The following is a 23,755-nucleotide window of genomic DNA, read 5'->3' on the forward strand; positions in this document are numbered from 1 at the left end:
ACCTCAGAGTAAAAAAGACCCACCCCAGACTTCTGGAAAGTGTTAGACTAAGTACCTTGTAAATTATTCAGCCATAAGACTGAAGTTATGGCGTTGGTGGTTGTTTATTGGCTTGAATAGAGAATTGGCAAATGGGTAGAAAACAGTGAGTGGGGATAATGGATTATATTTCAAGTTGATGATCTGTGACCAGTGGGATTCCACAGGAATCAGTGTTATTTGAATGGAGTGAATTTGCAGAAAACTGTGACATATTGAGACTTAGGTGCTCAAAACGCAATAAGCTAGCACACATATGCAGCAGTTAATTAGGAAGGCTAATGGAATGTTGGCCCTTATTTCAAGGAGTTGGAGTACAGAGGAACCTCGATTATCTGGCATTCGATTATCTGAATTTCAAATTATCCGGCAAGATCGCAAGGTCTCGATGCTTGGCTAAATTGTTTTCCGGTAACATGCCTAGGAGGAAATTATCTGCTGTATTCTGAAGAAAATGGGAAAATGCTTTTTTGTTCCAACCAATGATTTTCTAATGGCATTCATTTTTGTAGTCAGCAGCTGCTCTTTGTGTTGGAATTGGGAGTTTTAGCGATCCTGATGATCTTCCAGGACTGGCACATTTTTTGGAACACAGTGAGTTAACTTGTTTATAATCAAACATTAATATATTTTGGGCTAAGTATCGTCACATTATATTAATGTGGTAATGCTATTATGGTTAATTCTGATGTAGGACTTTGGGTAGGATACTGGTAAGTTCTATGTAACATGGTGTTTCTAGTGTAATATTTGCATTGATAAGTTGATTTTAGATTAGTTATGCACAAATTATTCTTCAGACATGTTTCAATCTGTAGCGATCTTAGGATATGTCCAAGAAATTAAAATAAATGTAACTTAAGAAATTTGCTTGAATTTAGAGTTTCCATCTAAGGATTTTTCATTAAATTTGAAAATTACATGTACATTGTTCACAAGCACATCTTTCCTACCTTCTCGTAAAAGCATTTAGAATTTAAGTTGCCAACATAACCTTTAGCTGCAAAGGCTGCACACTTTGGAGTGAAGCCCATTTGTACTTCCTCAATCTACCTCTTTTGATTTTTGTTCCACAGCTAACCACTATTATTCAACCACTAATATTTGATGATTGAAGCACACCAGAGTATTTTATTATGTAAGCTATATTGTAGAAACTGGCTTGTAAGTTAGGAGTAACATTACAGTTGAAAGTTTGTTTTTGTTAGCGTAGTATTTGATTTTTCTGATGACTTTCAATAGTTCTGGTTGCTGATGTACCACATTTCCTTTTAACATATCACTTAAAGACTGAGCAACAAAGCAACAATCTAAATTTAAAGTTATAAATGTAGAAGTCGGACCATAAGATGGAGGAGCAGGGATAGGTCTTTCATCAAGACTGCCTCGCCATTCTTTGAGACCATTGTAATCTGATAAGTCTCAACTCTAAATTCCTGCTTTATTCGTATAATGCTTGATTCCTTTAATGGTTAGAATTCTGTCTGTCTCATTCTTAAATGTACTTAAATACCCAGTCTTGATAGGCCTCTGTGGTAAAGAGTTCCACAGATTCAGCACCCTCTGAGCAAAAAGATTCCTTCTTAGCCCAATCTTAAATGGGCTACTCCTTACTCAGAGCTTATGTCCTCTGATCGGAGCTGAGGGAAAACAACCTCTGCACGTCTAACCCATCAACCCCCCTAAGAATGTTACATGTTTCAGTGTGGTCTCCTCAAATTCTTCTATACTCTACATCATACTCAACCTCTTCTCATAAGCAAATCCATTCAAATCCAGAATCAACCTAGTGAGCCTTCTCTGGACTGCTTCCAATGCAAATTTATGTTTCTTTCAATTAGGGGACCAAACCTGTTTACAGTATTCCTGGTGCAGTCTGGCAAATGCTGGAAAAGAGCATTAGAAAAGATGGATGTTTGATGATTGGAACAGACATGATATTTATAGACTTGTATAGTTTCAATAAGACCTTCATATTTTTATATTCCAATCTGTTGGAAATAAAGACTAATATTCCATTTACCTTCCCTATTACCTGCTGAATTTGGATGCTAGTCTTTTGTGATTCATGCGCTGGGACTCCCAAAATCATGCTATGCTGTTGATTTTTCCAGCTTTTCTCTATTTAAATAATATTCAGCTCTTCTGTTCATCCTGCCAAAGTTCATGATCTCATATTTTCACAAAATATTCCATCTTCCAAGTTTTGGCTTACTCAACCTGTACATGTCCCTCTGTAGACTCTGTATCGTACTCAATACTTCCTTTCTACTTATTTTTGTGTCATCTGTTATATGGAACTTTAAGTGCAGACCAAATTATTCTGCCCAACTAATATGTAAGTACTGGTGTTTCATAGAAGTCTGCTCTTATTGCAGAGAGGTTATACAATTAAAGTGCAATTTTAACCTGACAATTTAATTGAACCTTTCAATCAAATTGATTTTTTCCTAGAAAGAATATTGCTTTTTATCAGGAGTTAATCACATTGCTGTTAATAATGGACATTTTCTGATCTCAGTACTTGATTTTCTATATGCATTTGATTCTTGTTGTAGTGGTTTTCATGGGAAGTGAAAGATATCCTGATGAAAATGGATTTGATGCTTTTCTGAAAAGGCATGGTGGTAGTGACAATGCGTCTACTGATTGTGAGCACACGGTATTTCAGTTTGACATCCAGAGAAAATATTTTAAAGAGGCCCTTGATAGGTAAGCATGTATTTGTAACCTCCGCGATTTTGGCCTGCAATGCTGTCATTAATGATTACGTTTTTCATTTAACCCCAAAAAGTGGCTATAGACACTTCGGGCTCATGCAGATAGCATTAAGTAAAGACAAAAAGCCACTAGTCAGAGGGTAAGAATATTTGTTTGGAATTCAATTTTTGTTCACCCTAAGATATTAACCAAAGATGTTTACAAGAGTTGCAACAATTCTGACTGTGAACCAGCTAATGTTCATTCATGTATATTTTTATTGAATTGTTTTATTGTTTAAAAAATATGCAGACATTAGATCTTAGGAGATATGACTTTCTGAATAGGTATTTGACAGTATGTTGGAGATTAGCTAGCCAAGCTTTCAGGGAAAATGTACTGAGAGTTCAATTCATTGTGGTAATTTATTTAGTTTTTATATACTTTTGTTTCTGGGAAATTGATAATAGTAAGGCCGAAGTTAGATATGGATCATTGTTTCTCAGCATTTGACATAATCTTGTTTGTTTTATTTCTACTGTGAGTATTTAATTGCTAAAAGAGAGATGCCAATAACTATGTTTCGAAGTTTCCTCAACTCATCCTATTCACCTGGCTTTGGTTTAATACTGTTCAATATTTTCTGATGTAGTACTTTTTTTTGTAGTGTGTTAATCCAAAGTATATGTGGACTGTATGACTAATTGGATGTAACAATATCTTACCATATACCTACGTTCATGTACCTTTTTTATTTGTTTTTTAATGAGTTGTTCAGTCAAAGCTGCTGATTCACAGATTTCTCCTTAAACTTCCCTGTGGTAATTTAATTCCACTCATTGTGTGCTTTGACTTAGATTTTGTGACTTATGTGTAACAATATATATCTAGCAGTGCTAGATTTCATTTGCCTTGTGAATCCAGTTTCATCTATACTGGATATCAGTTTACATATTGGGCCTAACCTAAAATCTTAATATCTATAGAATCATAGATTTGTACAGGGAAACAGGCACTTTGGTCCAACTCATCAACGCTGACCAGATATCCTAAATTAATGTAGTCACATTTGGCCCATATCATTCTAAACGCATTCCTGTTCATGTACTCATTCTTTTAAACGTTGTGATTGCACCAGCCTCCCCACTTCCTCTGGCAGGTCATTTCATACATGCGCCACCTTCTGCATGAGGAAGTTACCCTTAGTTCCCTTTTATATCTTTCCCTTCTCACCTTAAACCTGTCTCCTCTAGTTTTAGACTCCCCTACACTGGGCACTGACCTCCTCTTTTAAACGTATCCATGTCACCCATAATTTTATAAATCTCTATAAGATCACCCCACAGCCTCTGACACTTCAGGGAAGATAACCTCAGATTATTCAGTCTCTCCCTATAGCTCAAATCTTCTAGCCCTGACAACACCTTTGTAAATCTTTCCTGAACCATTTCAAGTTTCACAACATCTTTCTTATAGCTGGGAGACCAGAACTGAATGCAGTATTCCAAAAGCAGGTAACCTATGTCCTGTACAGTCACAACAAGACATCCCAACTCCTATACTTAGTGCACCAACCAATTAAGGCAAGTGTGTCCAATGCCGCCTTCTCTACCCTGTCTACCTGCAATTTCACTTTCAAGGAACTATGATCCTGCACCCCAAGGTCTGTTTGATTGGCAACATTCCCCAGGGCCCTACAATTAAGTGTATAAGTCCTGCCCTTAGCTTTACCAAACTGCACCACCTCACATTTATCTTTGAATGTCTCATTTAACATTAATCTTTTGGACATATTCGGAAGACATTAGGTGTAAAATGGACATGTATATCATTCTGGATTCAGCACTTCCTTTGTGCCACAACTGCCATATTGGCTCCCATTGCTCTTAGGTGGATTGAAGTAGCTGCCTGAAATTTGTTTTCGATCAGTTTAATTATCCAATGATGGGCTGCACTTTTTGGATCATACTTTAAAAGGTGTGGAAAAACTAGATGATGAAGCATGTGAGTTGCAAGTTCCAACAAGTTTTTCTATTATATACGTATTTCCCAAAGAACCAAGAGATGCAATGGCAGGATGATGACTGGTAGTAGTATTGAGAGAGGAGAGGATTTGAAGAAAGAGTTAAGCAAAACATGAAGTTCTGACTGTTGTTCTGACTGTGGGTAGACAACTAAAGAATGTTAAATGAGGAAGAAATGAGGGAAAAAGAGGAAAGTTCATTGATACCATTAGGTATTCCTGTGATGATTGAGGCAGAATCTAACACTTCATTTTAAATAGATAAACTTGAAAAGACATAATATGGAGAGTAGAGTTATAGAAAAGCTTTAACATTAGGATGAATAGTCTTGTATATTGAAATGTCTGTAATTCTGTGAAATCTTGCCTTTATAGTGTCTGAGCTCAGGAGTGGTCTTGTAGTGCTGGTGCTACTAGATGGAGGAGCAGAAGTCCATCAAGTTAACTCTACCAGTTAGTGAGATCATCGCTGCTCTGATAATCCTTAATTCCACTTTCCTGTCTTTTCCCCCATTACACTTTTTTCCCTTACCCTATTAAAAGATTTTTCTATCTCTGTCTTGAATATGCAGCCCAGTCTTTACTGTGTTCTGCAGTAAAGAATTTCACAGATTGACTGCCCTCTCAGAGAAGAAATTCCTTCTCATCTCTACAGGATGACATCTTACTCTGAGAATATGCTTTTGTTCTTAGATGCTTCAACAGTGAGAAGTAACCTCTCCACATTTACCTGTGAAACCCTCAAAGAATCTTGCATACTTTAATAAGGTCACCTTTCATTCATCTAAATTTCATTGATGACAGGCCTAAATTCAACTTGAGCTTCATACTCCTCCTCCAAATCCGTAATCAGTAGTGAATCTTCTTTGGTCTGCCTCCAATTTAATTGTATGCACTTCCTTCAACAATGGGACCAAAACTGTTCACAGTACTCCAGTATTAGTACCATGTAAAGCTTTAGCAATGATGTGGAGGTACTGGTGTTGGACTAGATCAAAAATCACACGACACCAGGTTATAGTCCAACATGTTTATTTGAAAACACAAGCATTCAGAGCCTCACTCCTGAAGGAAAAGCTTATGTTTTCAAATAAACCTGTTGGATTATAACCTGGTATCATGTGATTTCTAGCTTTAGCAAGGCTTCTCTATTTTTATATTCCATTCCCTTTAAAAGAAAGGACAATTTGCTTTCTCTACTACCTGCTGAAATTATATGCAAGCTTTGTGATTTATGCATGAAGACTCCCAAATCACTCTGTGTAGTAGCTTTCTCTTTAAATAATATTCAGCTCTTTTAGTCTTCCTGTTAAAGTGCATAACTCCACATTTTCCTGTGCTGAATGATATTCCATGAGACATACTGAGTCCACTGGTCTATGTGCAATCTCCTTCAATGATTCAGATTAATCTTTGCACAATTATAGAGCATCATGTTCAGTTGCAGATTTAGCTGAGTAACTCCCAAACAGGGTTATCACCTTCATGTGAACTGGAGTCCGTATTAAAGGCAAAAGAAACAAAGATTGAGTCTGTTAAGAGTGACGTTGACTCAGAAGGTTGATCATGCTTTGTGCAGTAGGGTGATTTGTTATCAGGGTGAATATTAGTGGGTTATAGAATTCTTGTGACAAAGGATATTGAGGCATTATTTCTATTAATACCAATTACAAATAGATTATAAGTGAGTTATTTTATTGTTGATTAGGAACTTGAATTTACTGGTGTTAGTTATTCTCACAATTTGAGTTACCGTTAAATACCGTAGAATAAAACTACACCCTGCACCTTCAGATTTTTGGATTCCTTGCCCCTAACTTGTTATGTCAATATTTCTTAGTAAGTTTTGTTGTGAAATATTATGAAGTCTTTGTGGGCTCACCACCAGATGGCCACATGCAACAAATTTCTGATGATTTTCTCTTGTCATTGTTGTTCTGTACATGAAATACCAGGTTTATCTGATTAGGCAGTAGCACAGCTAATCTAGCAGCAACCAACCAAATTGTTTTACAGGCTTTTCATCAGCTGTCTACAGTACTTGTTCAATATGACTAGTTTGCAATTGTTTTGATCTTCATTGTTTATGTGGACAAGAATTAGATTTGTATATCCTAACAGAATTGTGCACAAAAGCATTTGGCTTATCCCACTTCTGACATGCCTATTTCAGATAATCTCTCCTTTTTTTAAAATAGTGTAGCAGTATAATGACATTAAAATGTTTCTAAAACTGAACTTTGTTGATTGTCTGTGAGTATCCTGAAAAACATTTAATCTATTGTGCATTTTTTCCAGATGGGCACAGTTCTTTATTGGTCCATTAATGATTCGAGATACTATTGATCGGGAAGTAGAAGCTGTGGATAGTGGTAATGTACAATCTCAGTGTGTACATTTTTTTTCTACTATTGCCTTACAGTTAAAGGTAATGAATATCAGTAGCATATGGACATAAATTGGAGTAGGAATAGGCCATTTGGCCCCTCAAGTCTGTCCTGCCATTCAACAACATCATGGTTTTTCTGCTCCAGGCCTCGGTTCCTTTCTCCTGTTAACTGAGCAGAGCTATCAACTTGCTGATTTGTCAATAGTCTATATAACTCTCTTTAAAAACTTTCAGTGGTATACCCTCCACAATTCTCTGGGGTAGAGAATTCCAGACATTCACTACCGTCTGAGAGAAGAAATTATTTTGCATTCTCAGTTTTAAGTGAGTATCACATATTCTGTAACCATGTCCTCTAGGTCAAGATTCCCCCACGAATGGAAACACCTTCTCAAAAGCTCCCTCAGAATCTTGTACATTTCAATAAGGTCAGCCCTTATTCTTCAAAGCTCTAACGAATAAGAGCCATTCTTTAAAAGTCACCCACTTCATCCCAGGTATCAGCCTAGTGAATCTCTTTTAAAAAGCTTCCAATGTCAGATATTTCTTCTTTGAATATTGGAACCAAAACTCTGTACAGTGCTTCTGTTGGGTACTTCATCCACACACTATATAGTTTTAATAAGACTTCACTGTTTTTAAACTCCAACCCCCAGCAGTAAAGGACAAAATATAATTTCCCTCCTTAATTATTTACTGCACTTATCATTGTCATACAGATGCCGACCAGATATCTGAACCCAATCTAGTCCCACCTGCCAGCACCTGGCCCGTATCCCTCCAAACCCTTCCTATTCATATTCATATACCCATCCAAATGCCTCTTAATAAGCTTCAGACTCCTCCTCCAAGTGTACCAGCCTCCACCACATTCTCTGGCAGCTCATTCCATACACGTACCACCCTCTGTGTGAAAACGTTGCCCCGTAAGTCTCTTTTATATCTTTCCCCTCTCATCCTAAACCTATGTCCTCTAGTTCTGGACTCCCTGACCTCAGGGAAAAGACTTTGCCTATTTACCCTATCCATGCCCCTCATAATTTTGTAAACCTCTATAAGGTCACCCCTCAGCCTCCGACGCTCTCTATGTTAACATTTTGGGTTTCATATACAAAAACACCCAGATCTCTCTGTGATGGACTTTTTTGTTGGAGCGTCTCTCCACTGTATTAATAGTCTGCCTTTTGATTCTTCTGACTAAGTGCATGACTTCACACTTCACTGCATTAAAGTTTTATCTTCCATGTTTTTGTCCATACACTCAACATCTATATCCTTTTAGAGATTCCTTATATACCCTCACAATGTCACCTCCAATCTATTTTTGTATCTCTGTAAATTTGGATGCATTACACCTGTCCCTCCTCCAAGTCATGAATATAGGTAATAAAATTAACATTACAGGAGTGAACCTTCTGGTACTTCACCAGACGCATCTTTCCAAGCTGAAAAAGATCTGTTACTCCTAACACTGTCATGTTGCTGCAGTTAGTTGAACTTGTGCGCGTAAAAGAATACTCTGTCATAGTTCCCAGCAGTCTTTGTTAAAGGTGTGGACTAAGAAGCTAATGTTTAATGACCACTTCCACACTCTTCTTTTGGGTAGAATTCCAGCTTGCTTCGCCATCTGATTCTAGCAGGAAAGAACTGTTATTTGGAAGCCTTGCCAGGCCTGGCCATCCCATGGGAAAATTCTTTTGGGGTAAGATGGCTGTCTATCTTTACTTTGCTGGTCTAGCTTAAATCTTTAAATTTAATCTTTTTATTATGTGAATTAATATTCATCTATAATATCAATAGGAAATTCTCAGACGTTGAAACTTATGCCAAAAGAGAGTAACATCGACACTTATGCAAGACTTAAAGAGTTTTGCAAGCGACATTACTCTGCTCATTACATGACTCTGGCTGTCCAGTCCAAAGGTGAATATTGAGTGCTCACTTTAAATGGTATGATATACATTTCATTTTTAGGCTATACAGCAATGCTTGTTGTACTACATGTTCATCAAAGTTGTTTGACAAATGACGAATATAATTTCTAATGAAAACTGACTGTGGAATCATGATTTCTTTACTTGTAGAATTGTGCCAGTGGTCATATCCTAGTGCTTACACCAGTCAGATAGTGTAATTCCATTCTGATAGGTTTACTAGGAATTAATAATAAATGTGGACACATATTTATAATAGAAAAGTCGACAGGAAATATGCACAGTTATATTTAGATTTTTAGCAATTAAACTGTGGTTTTCAACGTAATTTATGAAATGCAGACATAAGGATATAATGTGTTGCTTGTTATAAAATGGATGAATTATAACTGTCTGTCCTAGTTCAATTACCTTTCAAGAATCTATAACTCCCTAGCTTAAAGATGTATTTGTCCATGTCTCTCTATCTGCAATGATTAAAAATATTGAGAAATTTAAAAGTTGTGGCTGCTGGGACAGAATCATGGAACAAGTGTGGTAGTTAGTATTTAGGTATAGTTAACTGTAAATTCCATACTATTTATTTCTTCCACAGGAAGTTTTTTTTTACAACAGATACTTGATGATTTTGTTGGGATCATATATTGTTATTTTGTTACAGTAAGGATTCAACTTTGGAAAATAATAGTTCAATAGAAATGGATAGAATTCATGGTTTATAAAAAAAAATTAAAAATGGATTCAATCAAATCCAGTAGAAAGTGATGAATTAGTGTATGTATACATTCAAGATATTTCAAGACTACAACTATGATTTCTTTACATAGTAAACTAGCCATTGTCTACAAAGGACCAGAAATGCATTTTTCTCCATTTGAAAGAATTTTTTCTCTTGTGGAGCTAGAGGAGTGCCACTTAACATCAACCATGGGAAAGGCAAGAATGTGGGCCTCCATGAACCACCAAAGATGTTATGGAGGTTGAACCCATGCTTTTGGCATGATTCCATACCATATACTTGCTATCTTGTCAACTGAACTGACCAACTTGTCCACTATTTCCATTGGTCAATGTAAATGTTGATTCACAAAGTTTTATCAATAGTTCTAGTGAAACAGTGATGTGATTGATTTGTTGCTAATTTAATCTGATCAATTGTAGAAACGTTGGATACTTTGGAAGCTTGGGTGAAGGAAATCTTTTCTCAAGTACCAAACAAGTAAGACCTATTCTTTGTATTATGAAATATGATAGAAAAATAAATACTGGCAAACATTCCTTTTTTTATATTTTTAAGAATATTTGTGCTTTTTCAATAATTTTCTTCTTGATTTTTTGTAAAGCTTTGACTTGTTGCTGGAGTATAGTTCTCTGGGGTGTGGTCTATATTTAATCTTTTAGCCAGGTGGCTAACCTTCATGCATGAATCTTTATTACAATGACCCTTAGCATGCCATTTCATTCTGAGGGCTTTGTGAGCATAAACCTTTCCTTGATAACCCCCACAAGTGGGGAATCACTGAGGAGTGATGAGGAACACTGTCTATTTTTCCTCTTACACTATGCCATCCTTCATACAGGAAGGCTCAGTCATTGTAATAAAACTTACTGTCAATTGCCTGAGAAATGCACAGGACAGACTGGAGACTGAATCAGAGATTTCTTTAGTTTGTATAATTCTGCACTCACTGAGAGTAAATTTAGAGTCATTGAAGGAAGTCCAATAACACCTGTAAGCCAATTTAAAGAATGCCTAGACACTGCAAATCAAACTAGTTTAAAACTTGTCTTTTGTCATAAACAGCTTTTCGTTTCCAATTTGTCCTTGGAATATAACCATCTCTGGCAAACCCAACATTTAATACCTGTTCTTAATTGTCCCTGAGAACTGGTGGTGAGCTGCTGTGTTGAACCACTGCAGTGCCTGTGGTGTAGTTTGGTTTTGTGTAACAGTACTCCCAGTAGATTCTTAAGAAGGGAGTTGGAGGATGATGATATATATCCAAATGAGGGTGATTTGTACTTGGAAAGAACTTGTATGTAATTGTATTCCCATGCATTAGCTGCTTTTGGCTTTCTGGGTGGTAGAAATTGTGAGTAAGGAAGGTATCATTGCAGGAGACTCGGCAAGTTGTATCTTGTATCAGTCGAGGCACTGTATGGGTGATGGATGGATCTGTATCAAGCAAATTACTTTGCCTTGGATGGTGTCAAGCTTTTTGAATGTGATCAGATAAATGGGATCATTATCTGCATCTTAGTACAGCAAATCAATTAAAATTGTTCTATATGAGTGAAATGTGAACAACAGTAGTAATTTCTGAAAACTGTTACAAACATACCTTTCTTTTCTCCTAATATCGCATGTATGAAGTGGTCTACCCAAACCAGACTTCTCTGAATTCAGGGATCCCTTTGAAACATCTGCTTTTAATAAACTTTATAGAGGTATGTATAAATTAATTTCTAGTGGTACCGCATTCTCTTGAAATGCCTTAATAGCTCAATGTGAACCTGTTAAATGAATATTTACAAATTGTTTATATACTTTCGTATTTATAAGTATAGAGTTATGCTTTGTGTTACTAACACCTGATGATAGTTTAATTGCTTTTTAACTACAACACTGGACTAAACAAAGGGAAAGGAAACCATTATCCTTTCATTTCCAATTTGGCACCACTATACTTTGAAGTTTTTGGACAGGTTAGCTATGTTTTTTCTAAAATAAAAGGATTTTTGAATGGTCATAGTTGTAAATAAGTGTTCAAATTTGCATGACTTCCTTCAGAATGTTACAAAATTGGTATAGTGTGGAAGGAGACCATTTGGCCAATCGAGTCTGCGCTGGTTTTCCAAATGAACATTTCACTTCGTGCCATTGTCCCCTTTCTCATTTTATGAATTACTTTAAGTCTGTGCCCGCTCGTTTTTGATCCTTTCATGAGTATGGACATTTTGTCCCTATCTGCTCTGTTCACTCATGATTTTGAATTCTTGAATCAGATTTCCTCTTAGACTCCTCTTCAAGAAAAAGTCCCGGCTTCATCAATCTGACTTCATAACTGAAGTTCTTCATTCCTGCTTCTGTTTTTGTATACCTCTTCTGTGCACAATTCAAGGCTTTCACATTCTTCCAAAAGTGTGCTACCCTTATTGTATGCAGTATTCCAGCTGAGCCAACATAATGTCTTAGACAAGCTGAAAAATGTGTTGCTGGAAAAGCACAGCAGGTCAGGCAGCATCCAAGGAGCAGGAGAATCCACGTTTCGGGCATGAGCCCTTCTTCAGGAATGAGGAAAGTGTGTCCAGCAGGCTAAGATAAAAGGTAGGGAGGAGGGACTTGGGGGAGGGACGTTGGAAATGCGATAGGTGGAAGGAGGTTAAGGTGAGGGTGATAGGCTGGAGTGGGGGTGGGAGCGGAGAGGTCAGGAAGAAGATTGCAGGTTAGGAAGGTGGTGCTGAGTTCGAGGGTTGGGACTGAGACAAGGTGGGGGGAGAGGGGAAATGAGGAAACTGAAGAAATCTGCATTCATCCCTTGTGGTTGGAAGGTTCCTAGCCGGAAGATGAGGCGCTCTTACTCCAGCCGTCGTGTTGCTATGGTCTGGCGATGGAGGAGTCCAAGGACCTGCATGTCCTTGATGGAGTGGGAGGGGGAGTTGAAGTGTTGAGCCACGGGGTGGTTGGGTTGGTTGGTCCGGGTGTCCCAGAGGTGTTCTCTAAAATGTTCTGCAAGTAAGCGGCCTGTCTCCCCAATATAGAGGAGGCCACATCGGGTGTAGCAGCTGCAGAAAAGATGTGTGTGGAGGTGCAGGTGAATTTGTGGCGGATATGGAAGGATCGCTTGGGGCCTTGGAGGGAAGTAAGGGGGGAGGTGTGGGCGCAAGTTTTGCATTTCTTGCGGTTGCAGGGGAAGGTGCCGGGAGTGGAGGTTGGGTTGGTGGGGGTTGTGGACCTGACGAGGGAGTCACGGAGGGAGTGGTCTTTTTGGAATGCTGATAGGGGAGGGCAGGGAAATATATCCCTGGTGGTGGGATCCGTTTGGAGGTGGCGGAAATGACGACGGATGATACGATGTATATAGAGATTGGAGGGGTGGTAGGTGAGGACCAGTGGGGTTCTGTCCTGGTGGCGATTGGAGGGGCAGGGCTCAAGGGCGGAGGAGCGGGAAGTGGAGGAGATGCAGTGGAGAATGTCGCCGATCACGTCTGGGGGGAAATTGCAGTCTTTGAAGGAGGAGGCCATCTGGGTTGATTTCGGTAGCCCACTTTGAGGATGAAAGATCAGTCGTCGGCAGAGGCCTCACCTTCATTCCCCTACGTTCTTGGATTAACGAGTTCAACACGCAGCGAGACATCGAACAATTCTTCCGCCGCCTTCGCCTCCGTGCCTACTTCTTCAACCAGGATTCTCGCCCACCCTCTGACGACCCCTTCTCCCGCCTCCAACACACCCCATCCACCTGGACATGGACACCCCGTGCTGGCCTCTTACCTGCCCTTGATCTCTTCTTAGCCAACTGCCGCCGCGACATTAACTGCCTCAACCTCTCCACCCCCCTCACCCACTCCAACCTCTCACCCTCGGAACATGCAGTCCTCCACTCCCTCCGTTCCAACCCCAATCTCACTATCAAACCGGCAGACAAGGGAGGTGCGGTGGTAGTTTGGCGCACCGACCTTTACACCGCTGAGGCTAAACGCCAGCTCACAGACACCTCCTCCTACTGCCCCCTTGACCATAACCCCACCTCCCACCACCAGACCATCCATAACCTCATCATCTCAGGGGATCTCCCATCCACCGCCTCCAACCTCATAGTCCCACAACCCTGCACCGCCCGTTTCTACCTCCTGCCCAAAATCCACAAATCTGACTGCCCGGCCGACCCATTGTCTCAGCCTGCTCCTGCCCCACCGAACTCATCTCTGCATACCTCGACACGGTCCTGTCCCCCTTAGTCCAAGAACTCCCCACCTACGCTTGGGACACCACCCACGCCCTCCACCTCCTCCATGATTTTCGCTTCCCCGGTCCCCAACGCCTTATCTTCACCATGGACATCCAGTCCCTGTACACCTCCATCCCCCATCACGAAGGACTCAAAGCCCTCCGCTTCTTCCTTTCAATAGACAATTTGTGCAGGAGTAGGCCATTCTGCCCTTCGAGCCTGCACCACCATTCAACATGATCATGGCTGATCATCCTTAATCAGTATCCTGTTCCTGCTTTATCTCCATAACCCTTGATTCCACAATCCTTGAGAGCTTTATCCAACTCTTTCTTAAATGAATCCAGAGGCTGGGCCTCCACTGCCCTCTGGGGCAGAGCATTCCACACAGCCACCACTCTCTAGGTGAAGATGTTTCTCCTCATCTCTGTCCTAAATGGTCTATCCTGTATTTTTAAGCTGTGTCCTCTGGTTCGGCACTCATCCATCAGCGGAAACATGTTTCCTGCCTCCAGAGTATCCAATCCTTTAATAATCTTATATGTCTCAATCATATCCCCTCTCAGTCTTCTAAACTCAAGGGTATACAAGCCCAGTTGCTCCAGTCTTTCCGTGTAAAGACCATCTCTCAGCCCACTCCACTTTTAAAATACCACATTATCTTCTTCTCAGTTTATGATCTTTCTAAGATCTATCCTAAATTTCTAATGAGTGTTATTTTGAAGTGTTTTATTGCATCCAACATTAATTTAATTTAATCTTCAGATAAGTTTGCATATAAACATTTTGCATATAAACATTTCATTTCACTATTTAAAATTGAATCATGAAATAGTTGCCAAGCACACAAGTACCTGAAAATTTATATGTTTTATATACAACAATTTTAACACAATTGTTTACATTTGCATGTTTGATAAAGATTCCTTTCATTTAAATGAAATATTGAACCATTTTATCTTCCAGTTGTCCCTGTGAAGAAAGTTCATTCCCTGAATATAACTTGGGCACTTCCTCCCCAGAAGCAGTATTACAGGTATAATATTTTGTTATTGGGAAGAAACAAGATGCTTAGAGTTTGTCAGCATTTAAATATAAACCAGTGGAAAAGTTTTTCAATGTTTTACTTGCAACTTTCGGAAACTAACCAACCAGAAAAATCATAACTTCTCTTTTATGAATGCTAACTGGCCTATGTATTTCAAGCTTGCTCTGCATTTATTTCCAATTTTTAGCATTTGGATAATTTCTTCATGTTATTTTTATCTTTAGCTCCTTTCAACATATATGCAGTAAGTCTATTTGTTTCTAGCTCATATGTATATTGTTCATTTTGGGCTACATTGCAATTGATGTCTTATATTCAGTCTGCTTGCCTTCTAAGGGAGGAACTCAACAGTTTAATCATAAAAAATGATTGGAGCATCTAGCCAAGTGTTTTTATGTAATAAAAAGTGCATATGTGTTTCACTTGATTAGTTCTTACAGATGTAGAAGATGACGAGGTTTTTAGTACTGCAGATTATATCCCATTTGCTGTTTGCTATTTTTGGGCATAGTGCATGTTCCACTCTGGGCAGAGATCCATGGAGTGTCAACAAGTCAAGTTTTTGTGCATCTACTATAAGTATAATCTTCATTGCAAGCCATCATGTGGGGACTGAGACAATTGCACTGCTAGTTTCTCTATTACATCTTCCTATAGTGTATAATCAGTATTTCTGCCATTTTGTGTCAATTATTTTGCTTACCAACCCATCGCACAAATGAAAATAAAATTGAAGTTGAAATTTTTGTAAAAACTGTAGCGACTGCCGTTACTAGTACTATTTTTTAATTTCCTATACAAGGGATGGTAATGGTTCTAATAATTTTGATCATCAGCCCTTTAAAGATACACTTCAGGATTCAGTGGTTCCTCTTTCATCACATTTCCTGTACAGATTCAAGGTGCAGAGGGAATGCACAGAAATTCTTGCAAAATAAAAATGAAGGATCTGACTATATGTAATTTTTCCATTCTCCTTCTGTGTGTGTGTGTTTGCCATTTTTTGAAGGATTGCTAAATAAGTCAAATCTTCTTTTTGTTTTATATACTGAGGAAGTATTAGTAAGTCGAAATCACTCCTGACAGTGCTACAGTTTAATTTCATCAAGTACTACTAAAATCATTGAAGGTCAGCAGAGATGTTGTTTTGGCAACCTCCACTGATATGTTATTAGCACTTTTATTTGACTCGCATATGCTACTTCTTATAATTTAGGCTGCCAATGTGCTATGGCACGAACTTCATCCCAATATTTTTGTAGTGCCGTGCACAATTGTATAGTCGTATTAAAGTGCTTAGTTGAACCATGTTGCAGTATGCATTAAATGATTCATAGATTCATAAATTCATACAGCACAGAAAAGGCTCATCGAGTCTATACCAACACAACTACCACTAAATGTACTCTAATCCCTATTTCCTGCACTTGTCCCATATCCTTGAATGTTATGTTATTTGAAGTGGTCATCCTGATTTTTTTTTAAAGTTGTAAGCTTTCCAGCCTCCACTACCTTCTCAGGCAGTTCATTCCAAATTTCCACCACCAGCTGAGTGTTAAGGTTTTTTTCCCCAAATCCCTTCTGAATCTCCTGCTCTTTACTGTGAAACTATGTCCTCTCATGATTGACCCCTTAACCACGGGGAACAACTGCTCTCTCTTCACCCTGTCCATACCCCTCATAATCTTATACACCTCAGTCACGCTGCCCCCCCCCCCCCCCCCCCCCCAACTTTCCCTGTCTTTTACTCTGCTCCGAAGAAAACAACCCAAGCCTATCTAAATTCTCCTTGCAGCTCAATTTCACCATCCCAGGCAGCATCCTAGTGAGCCTCCCCTGTTTCTCTTCCAGTGCTGTCATAGATTTCCTGTAGTGAGGTGACCAGTTGTGGCCTGACTAAAACTCCGTACAACTCCAACATTGCCTCCTTGCTCTTATACTCTATGCCACAGCTGATAAAAGCAAGTGTCCCATTAGCCTTCTTAACTAACCTATTTACGGAATGTTTCAGAGAACACCCGCACCAATCAACCCAACCACCCTGTGGTTGAACACTTTAACTTCCCCCTCCCACTCCACCAAGGATATGCAGGTCCTTGGCCTCCTCCATTGCCAGACCATGGCAACACGATGCCTGGAGGAAGAGCGCCTCATCCTCCGCCTAGGCACCCTCCAACCACAAGGGATGAATGCAGATTTCTCCAGTTTCCTCATTTCCCCTCCCCCCCCCCCCCCCCCCACCCCCCACCCCCCCACCTTGTCTCAGTCAAATCCCTCAGACTCAGCACTGCCTTCTTCACCTGCAATCTTCTTCCCGACCTCTCTGCCCCACCCCTTCTCCGGCCTATCACCCTCACCTTAACCTCCTTCCACCTATCGCATTTCCAACGCCCCTCCCCCCAAGTCCCTCCTCCCTACCTTTTATCTTAGCCTGCTTGGCACACCTTCCTCATTTCTGAAGAAGGGCTTATGCCTGAAGGGTAGATTCTCCTGCTCCTTGGATGCTGCCTGACCTGCTGCCTGACCTGCTGCGCTTTTCCAGCAACACATTTTTCAGCTATTTACGTGCTCTGCCAGCTTCAGGGATCTGTGAACAATTACCCCTAAGTCCCTCTGTTCTAAGCGACCCAGTGTTCTGCCATTCATTAAATATGCCCTCAGTTTACTTCTTCCAAAGTGCATCACCTCACATTTATCAAGGTTAAATACCATCTGCCTCTGGTCTGCCCATCTGACCAACCTATCTATATCTTTTAGTAACTTACAACCATCTCCTTGACTATTAACCACTCTACCAGTCTTGATGTTGTTTGCAAATTTGCTTAACATTTCTCCCACATTTCCATCTATATTGTTTAAATGTATATAAAACAATAAGGATCCCAGTACCAATCCTTGTGGTACACTGCTCGACACCGGCTTCTGATCAATTAAACAGCCTTCTGACACTAGCCTTTGTGTGCTATTATTAAACCAGTTTTTAATGCATCTCACCAAGGTCCCTTCAATTCTATGTGCATTAACCTTCTCATTCAGTCTCTCAAGTGGGACCTTGTCGAAAACTTTGCTAAAATCCATAAAAACTATATTAACTGAACTTCCCTGATCCACACATTTGATCACATTTTCAAAAACATTTGTTAGGCATGACCTCGCTCTGACAAAATCATGCCGACTATCCCTAATTAATCCTTGCCTGTCCAAGTGAGTATTAATTCTGTCCTTCAGAATTTTCTCCAATAATTTCCCTACCACTGATGTGAGACTCACCAGTTTGGAATTTCCTGGTTCATTTCTACCACCTTTCTTAAAAAGTGGAACCCCACTAACCATCCTCCAGTCCTTTGGTACTTTCCCTGTGGCCAGAAAGGAATAAAAAAATTGTCAGAACCCCTGAAATTTCCTGCCACCGCAGCTACAGCAACCTGGGATCCAATTAATTTGGACCAGGGGATATTAAGCTTGACAGAGCCGCCTCTATCACCCCATTTCCTATGTCAAACTATGCAAGTTCATCACAGTCTCTTTTCCTGAATTCTGTACCTACATTCTCCTTTTCCAGAGTGAAGACTGAAGAGGAGTATTCACTTTAACACCCTTTCATTACCCTGCAGCTTCATACGCAGGTTGCTCCCTTTGTCCCTAATCGGCCCTATTCTTTCCCTGGTTAACCTCTTTCCTTTAATGCTTTTATAAAACATTTAATGATTTTCCCTAATCCTGTTCGCAAGTCCTTTTTCATGCCCCTTTTTGCTTTTCTAATTGCTTTCTTAAATTCCCTCCTGCACTTTCTGTATTTCTCTAGAACTGCAGCTGAATTGCTCCCTTTGGACTTAGTAAAAGTCCTACTTTTCTTTTTACTATCCAATCCAGAATTGTTCACGACATCCAACTCATAACTTATTGCTTCTACATTTCTCTCTAAAGGGTACATAGTAGACCTGTGCTCTCCCCAGCTCCTTTTTTGATTGCCTCTCATTGCTCAGCTGTACACTTTTCTGCAAGGAGCTGTTCCCAGTCTACTGAGGCCAGATCCTGCTTTCTTCTAATAAAATCTGCCTACTCCCAATCCAAAGCCATCTTATGCCAGTGTAACCATGGAAAATGGACTGTTCTACGTAGCCGACAAAGAGATAAGCATAGCTGGGGCCCATGCGGGTGCCCATGGCTACCCCTTTCATTTGGAGGAAGTGGGAGGATTTCCTCCTGACAAAAGGGGTAGCCATGGGCACTAGCATGGGCCCCAGCTATACCTGTCTCTCTGTCGGCTACATAAAACAGTCCATCTTCCGTAGTTACACCGGCACCACTCCTCACCTTTTTCTCCGCTACACTGATAACTGCATCGGTGCCACCTCGTGTTCCCACAGAGGCTAAACAGTTCAATAATTTCACCAACACGTTCCACCCCGACCTTAAATTCACATGGACCATCTCTGACACTTCCTTCCCCTTCCTAGACCTCTCCATCTCCATCAACAGACGACAGACTCAACACAGACATTTTTTACAAACCCACTGACTCCCAAAGCTACCTGTATTACACCTTCCTACCTTTTGCAGAAATGCTATCCCGTATTCCCAATTCCTCTGCCTTTGCTGTATCCGCTCCCAGGAGGACCAGTTCCACACACTAGATCTCCTCCTTTTTTAAAGACTGTAATTTTCCCTCCCACGTGGTGGAAGATGCCCTCCAATGCATCTCATCCACGTCCCACACCTCCACCCTCAAACCCCACCCCTCCAAATGCAACAAGAACAGAACCCCTGGTCCTCACCTTCCACCCCACCAACCTCCGCAAAGACCACATCATCCGCCGACATTTCCGCCACGTAAAAAACGGACCCCACCACCGGGGATATATTTCCCTCCCCACCCCTACCCGCTTTCCGCAAAGACAGTTTCCTATGTGACTACCTGGTCAGGTCCTTACTCCCCAACAACCTATTCTCCCCTCCTGGCACATTCCCCTGCCACCTGCGCCTACACCTCTCACCTCACCTCCATCCAAGGCCCCAAAAGACCCTTCCACATCCATCAAAGTTTCACCTGCACTTCCACAAATGTCATTTATTGCATCCGTTGCTTTCGATATGGTCTCCTTTATATTGGGGAGAATGGACACCTTCTCACAGAGCGCTTCAGTGAACATCTCTGGGGTACCACCTCCCTGTGGCCAACATTTCAACTCTCCCTCCCACACTGCCGAGGATGTGCAGGTCCTGGGCTGCCTCCACTGTCACTCTCTCACCACCCGACGCCTGGAGGAAGAACGCCTCATCTTCTGCCTCTGAACCCTTCAACCCCAGGGCATCAATGTGGACCACCAGTTTCCTCATTTCCCCTCCCCCCACCTTACCCCAGTTCCAAACTTCCAGCTCAGCACCTTCCTCATGACCTGTCCCACCTGTCAATTTTCCTTCCCACCTACCCGCTCCAGCCTCCACTTCGACCTACCATCATTACGCCTTCTTCCATCCACCTATTACAATTCCACCTACCTTCTCCCCAGCCCCCACCCCCTCCCATTTATTTCTCCACCCCTGAGGCTTCCAAACTCATTCCTGACGAAAGGCTCCTGCCTGAAACCTATGATTCTATGATGGCGATCTTCTTGCTCCTTGGATGCTGTCTGACCTGCTGTACATTTCCAACACCACTCTAATCTTGGCAACATCCTTGCAAATCTTCTCTGAACCCTTTCACGTTTCTCAATCTTGCTTTTTAATCTACTGTCTAGCTCCCTGAATTCTTGATGCAAGACCTCATTCCTCACTTTGCCATATCGTTGTACCAACATATACCACAATCTCAAACTCATCACTATCCCGTTTCAGGATCCCCTGCAGCCATTCAGTGACATCTCTGATCCTGGCACCAGGAAGGCGACACTCCTGGAGTCATGTCTTCGGCTGCAGAAATGCCTCTCTGCTTCCCTGACTAAAGAATCCCTAATCACTGTCATCACTAAATGATAATTGTACATATAATGTTCAGTTTCGGATTCATGCTTTAGACCTCTGCTTCCTAAGCAGATGAGCAAAGTATTTTTGTGATATTATGGAAAGGTACAGTTGTTTCTAAAATTTCACCCGAAATCATTGGAGCCAATGACAGCCTTTTATAAATGGTTTAATACGACTGGAATTATACTATGCCTTTTACAAAGTGTAACCAATATATATAGTAATGTAGACTTGCAATTGTAGCTTTTACGCCCATCATGATCAGGATTTTCTTTTTTTAAATTGATAGGTACCTTAAAATCTCATTGATATAGAAGTAGTAGTTTAATGGGGGCAACATTGGTTAAATTAGGATGCAGTTTGTTTCCGTGCTGATATTTACAACATTATTTTATGTATGTTTTAAAATCTGTTATCAGGATTAAGCCACTTCACTATATATCATGGCTAATAGGACATGAAGGTACAGGCAGTATCCTGTCCCTCCTTCGAACGAGGTAAGTGCTTCATACTACGAAGTTGGATAAAGATGGCAATAATGTTTTATGATGCATAATAACTTTTATTGTTAATCTTGCTATAATTTACTGCATTGAAAAGGAAAATCTTGCAATATATTAAAAAAAATCATTCATGAGATGTGGGTGTTGCTGGCTAGGCCAGCATTTGTTGCCCATTGCTGGTTGCCCTTGGAGGCTGGTGATGAGCTGCCTGCTTGAATCACTGTGATCCATATGCTGTAGGTGAACACAATGCTGTTGGGGAGGGATGTTATCAAGCTTCTTCGCTGTTGTTGAAGCTACACTCATCAAGGCAAATGGAGAGTGGAGTATACCATTACATTCCTGCCTGTACCTTGTAGGTGGGGAGTCAGGTGAGTTATTTGTAGAATTCCTAGCTTATGAACTGCTCTTGTAGCCATTGTATTTATGTGGTTAGTTCAGTTGAGTTTCTGGTTAATGTTAAGCCCCCAGATTGTTGATAATGATTAATGTAGTAATGGTATACTATTGAACATCAAGGGACACTTATTAGATTCTCTCTTGTTGGAGATGATCATTGCTTGATATTTGTGTGGAATGAATTTTACTTGCTACTTTTCAGCCCAAGCCTGGCATTTTCCAGGTCTTGTTGTATTTGGAGATACACTGCTTCAGTGTCTGGGGAGCCAAGAATGGTGCTGAAAATTGTGCAGTCGTCACCATCATTTGTTTAATTGTCCACCTGCATTCATGATTGGATGTGGCAGTACTGCAAAGTTTAGATTGATCGATTGGTTGTGGGACTGCTTAGCTCTGTTTATCAATTACTGTTTATGCTGTATGGCACGCAAGTAGTCCTATTTGGTAGCTTCACCAGGTTGACACCTCATTTTTAGATATTGCATTTGGCATGCCCTTCTGCACTCTTCCTTGAACTGAGATTAATCCTTTGACTTGATGGTAATGGCAGAGTTGGGTATATTCCAGGCCACGAGGTTACAGATTGTGATTCTGCTGCTGCTGATGACCCATGGAGTTCCTCAATGTGTTCAGTCTATTAAACCATAAGAAATAGAAACGGGTCTAGGCTATTTGCCACCTTGAACTTATTCCATCATTCATTAGGATCATGGCTGAGCCAATATTGCTCATATCCACTTTTCTGTATTTTCACCATAACCCTTGATTCCCCTACTGATCAGTAGTGCTGCTGCCATGCCACTCTTGGTGGACATAGAATGTACTCCCAATGAGTGAGGTCAGTGCCCTTGCTACACTTAGTGTATCCTCTAAGTGGTGTCCAAAGTGGAGGAGAAGTGATTCATCAGCCAAGGTGTGCAGTATGTAGTAATTAGGAGGATGTTACTACATGGTGCTATGACACTTTATGGTGTCCAAAGTCATTGTTAAGGACTCCAAGGGCAACTTTAGTAAACCAACTTGGTTTTTTTGATAATCAGCAATAGTTCTTTGATCATCATTAGACTTTTAATTCCAGGTTTTTCCATCTGTTGTAATGGGATTCGAACCTAGCTCACTAGAACATTGCTTGGGTTTCTGGATTAATAGTCTCACGATAATACCACAGGGCCATCACTGTGGTCACATGTACTCTTTGTTTCCATGTCTAAATTACGAAGTCAGTGTTTATGTTAGAGTGCTTTGTAATGCAAAACAATGTACATCATTTCCTGTATAATTGGAATAACATTGATGATATAATTTAAAATAAAAATCATTAATTCAATAGCTGAAAAGCCAAATTACCCAGGATTAAGAGGTTAATTATAGATGGTTTAGATTTTGTTTTGCAATTACATGCAAATTCAAATTAACAAAAAAAAAATCCAAGGTGCTTAATGGATTTCGACAATAAAAATATATTGATGAGAGCATTAAGCCTCCACCAGAAATATGCATATCAGACAGATTGTTAAGTAATAAAAAATAACATAGGAATAAAAAGTAACGTAGGATTAGAGCAGTTGGCATATCAAGCATGCTGCGCCATTCAGTTTGATCGTGGCTGATCATCTGTTGCAGTGCCATTTTCCCACACTATCCCAAAATTCTTTACCTCATTGGTATTTAGAAATCTGTCAATCTCTACTCTAAATATATAGTCTGAGCTTCCATGGCCTGTAGGGTAGAGAGTTCCAAAGATTCACAAATCTATAAGTAAATAAAAAACCTTACCATGGTCCAAAGTGGCTCTCCCATC

At 40.3% G+C, this 23,755-nt stretch overlaps 1 protein-coding gene across 2 annotated transcripts in view; it reads left to right on the forward strand.

Annotated features, from left to right (window-relative positions):
* The window catches only part of LOC122554338 (nardilysin-like), a 115,256-nt gene that overhangs the window by 14,720 nt on the left and 76,781 nt on the right, over nt 1-23,755 (forward strand). For both annotated transcript variants that reach the window (XM_043699204.2, XM_043699203.2), the window contains exons 3-11: nt 552-633; nt 2,598-2,751; nt 7,061-7,134; nt 8,758-8,853; nt 8,952-9,074; nt 10,247-10,304; nt 11,460-11,533; nt 15,004-15,073; nt 21,472-21,549. In XM_043699204.2, coding sequence (XP_043555139.1) covers nt 552-633; nt 2,598-2,751; nt 7,061-7,134; nt 8,758-8,853; nt 8,952-9,074; nt 10,247-10,304; nt 11,460-11,533; nt 15,004-15,073; nt 21,472-21,549 — 809 coding nt within the window. The remainder of the gene's footprint in view (nt 1-551; nt 634-2,597; nt 2,752-7,060; nt 7,135-8,757; nt 8,854-8,951; nt 9,075-10,246; nt 10,305-11,459; nt 11,534-15,003; nt 15,074-21,471; nt 21,550-23,755) is intronic.

This window comes from Chiloscyllium plagiosum, unplaced genomic scaffold (assembly GCF_037043375.1).
Source record: "Chiloscyllium plagiosum isolate Xiang-an unplaced genomic scaffold, Cpla_swu_hap1 HiC_scaffold_9, whole genome shotgun sequence".
Classification (NCBI taxonomy): Eukaryota; Metazoa; Chordata; class Chondrichthyes; order Orectolobiformes; family Hemiscylliidae; genus Chiloscyllium; species Chiloscyllium plagiosum.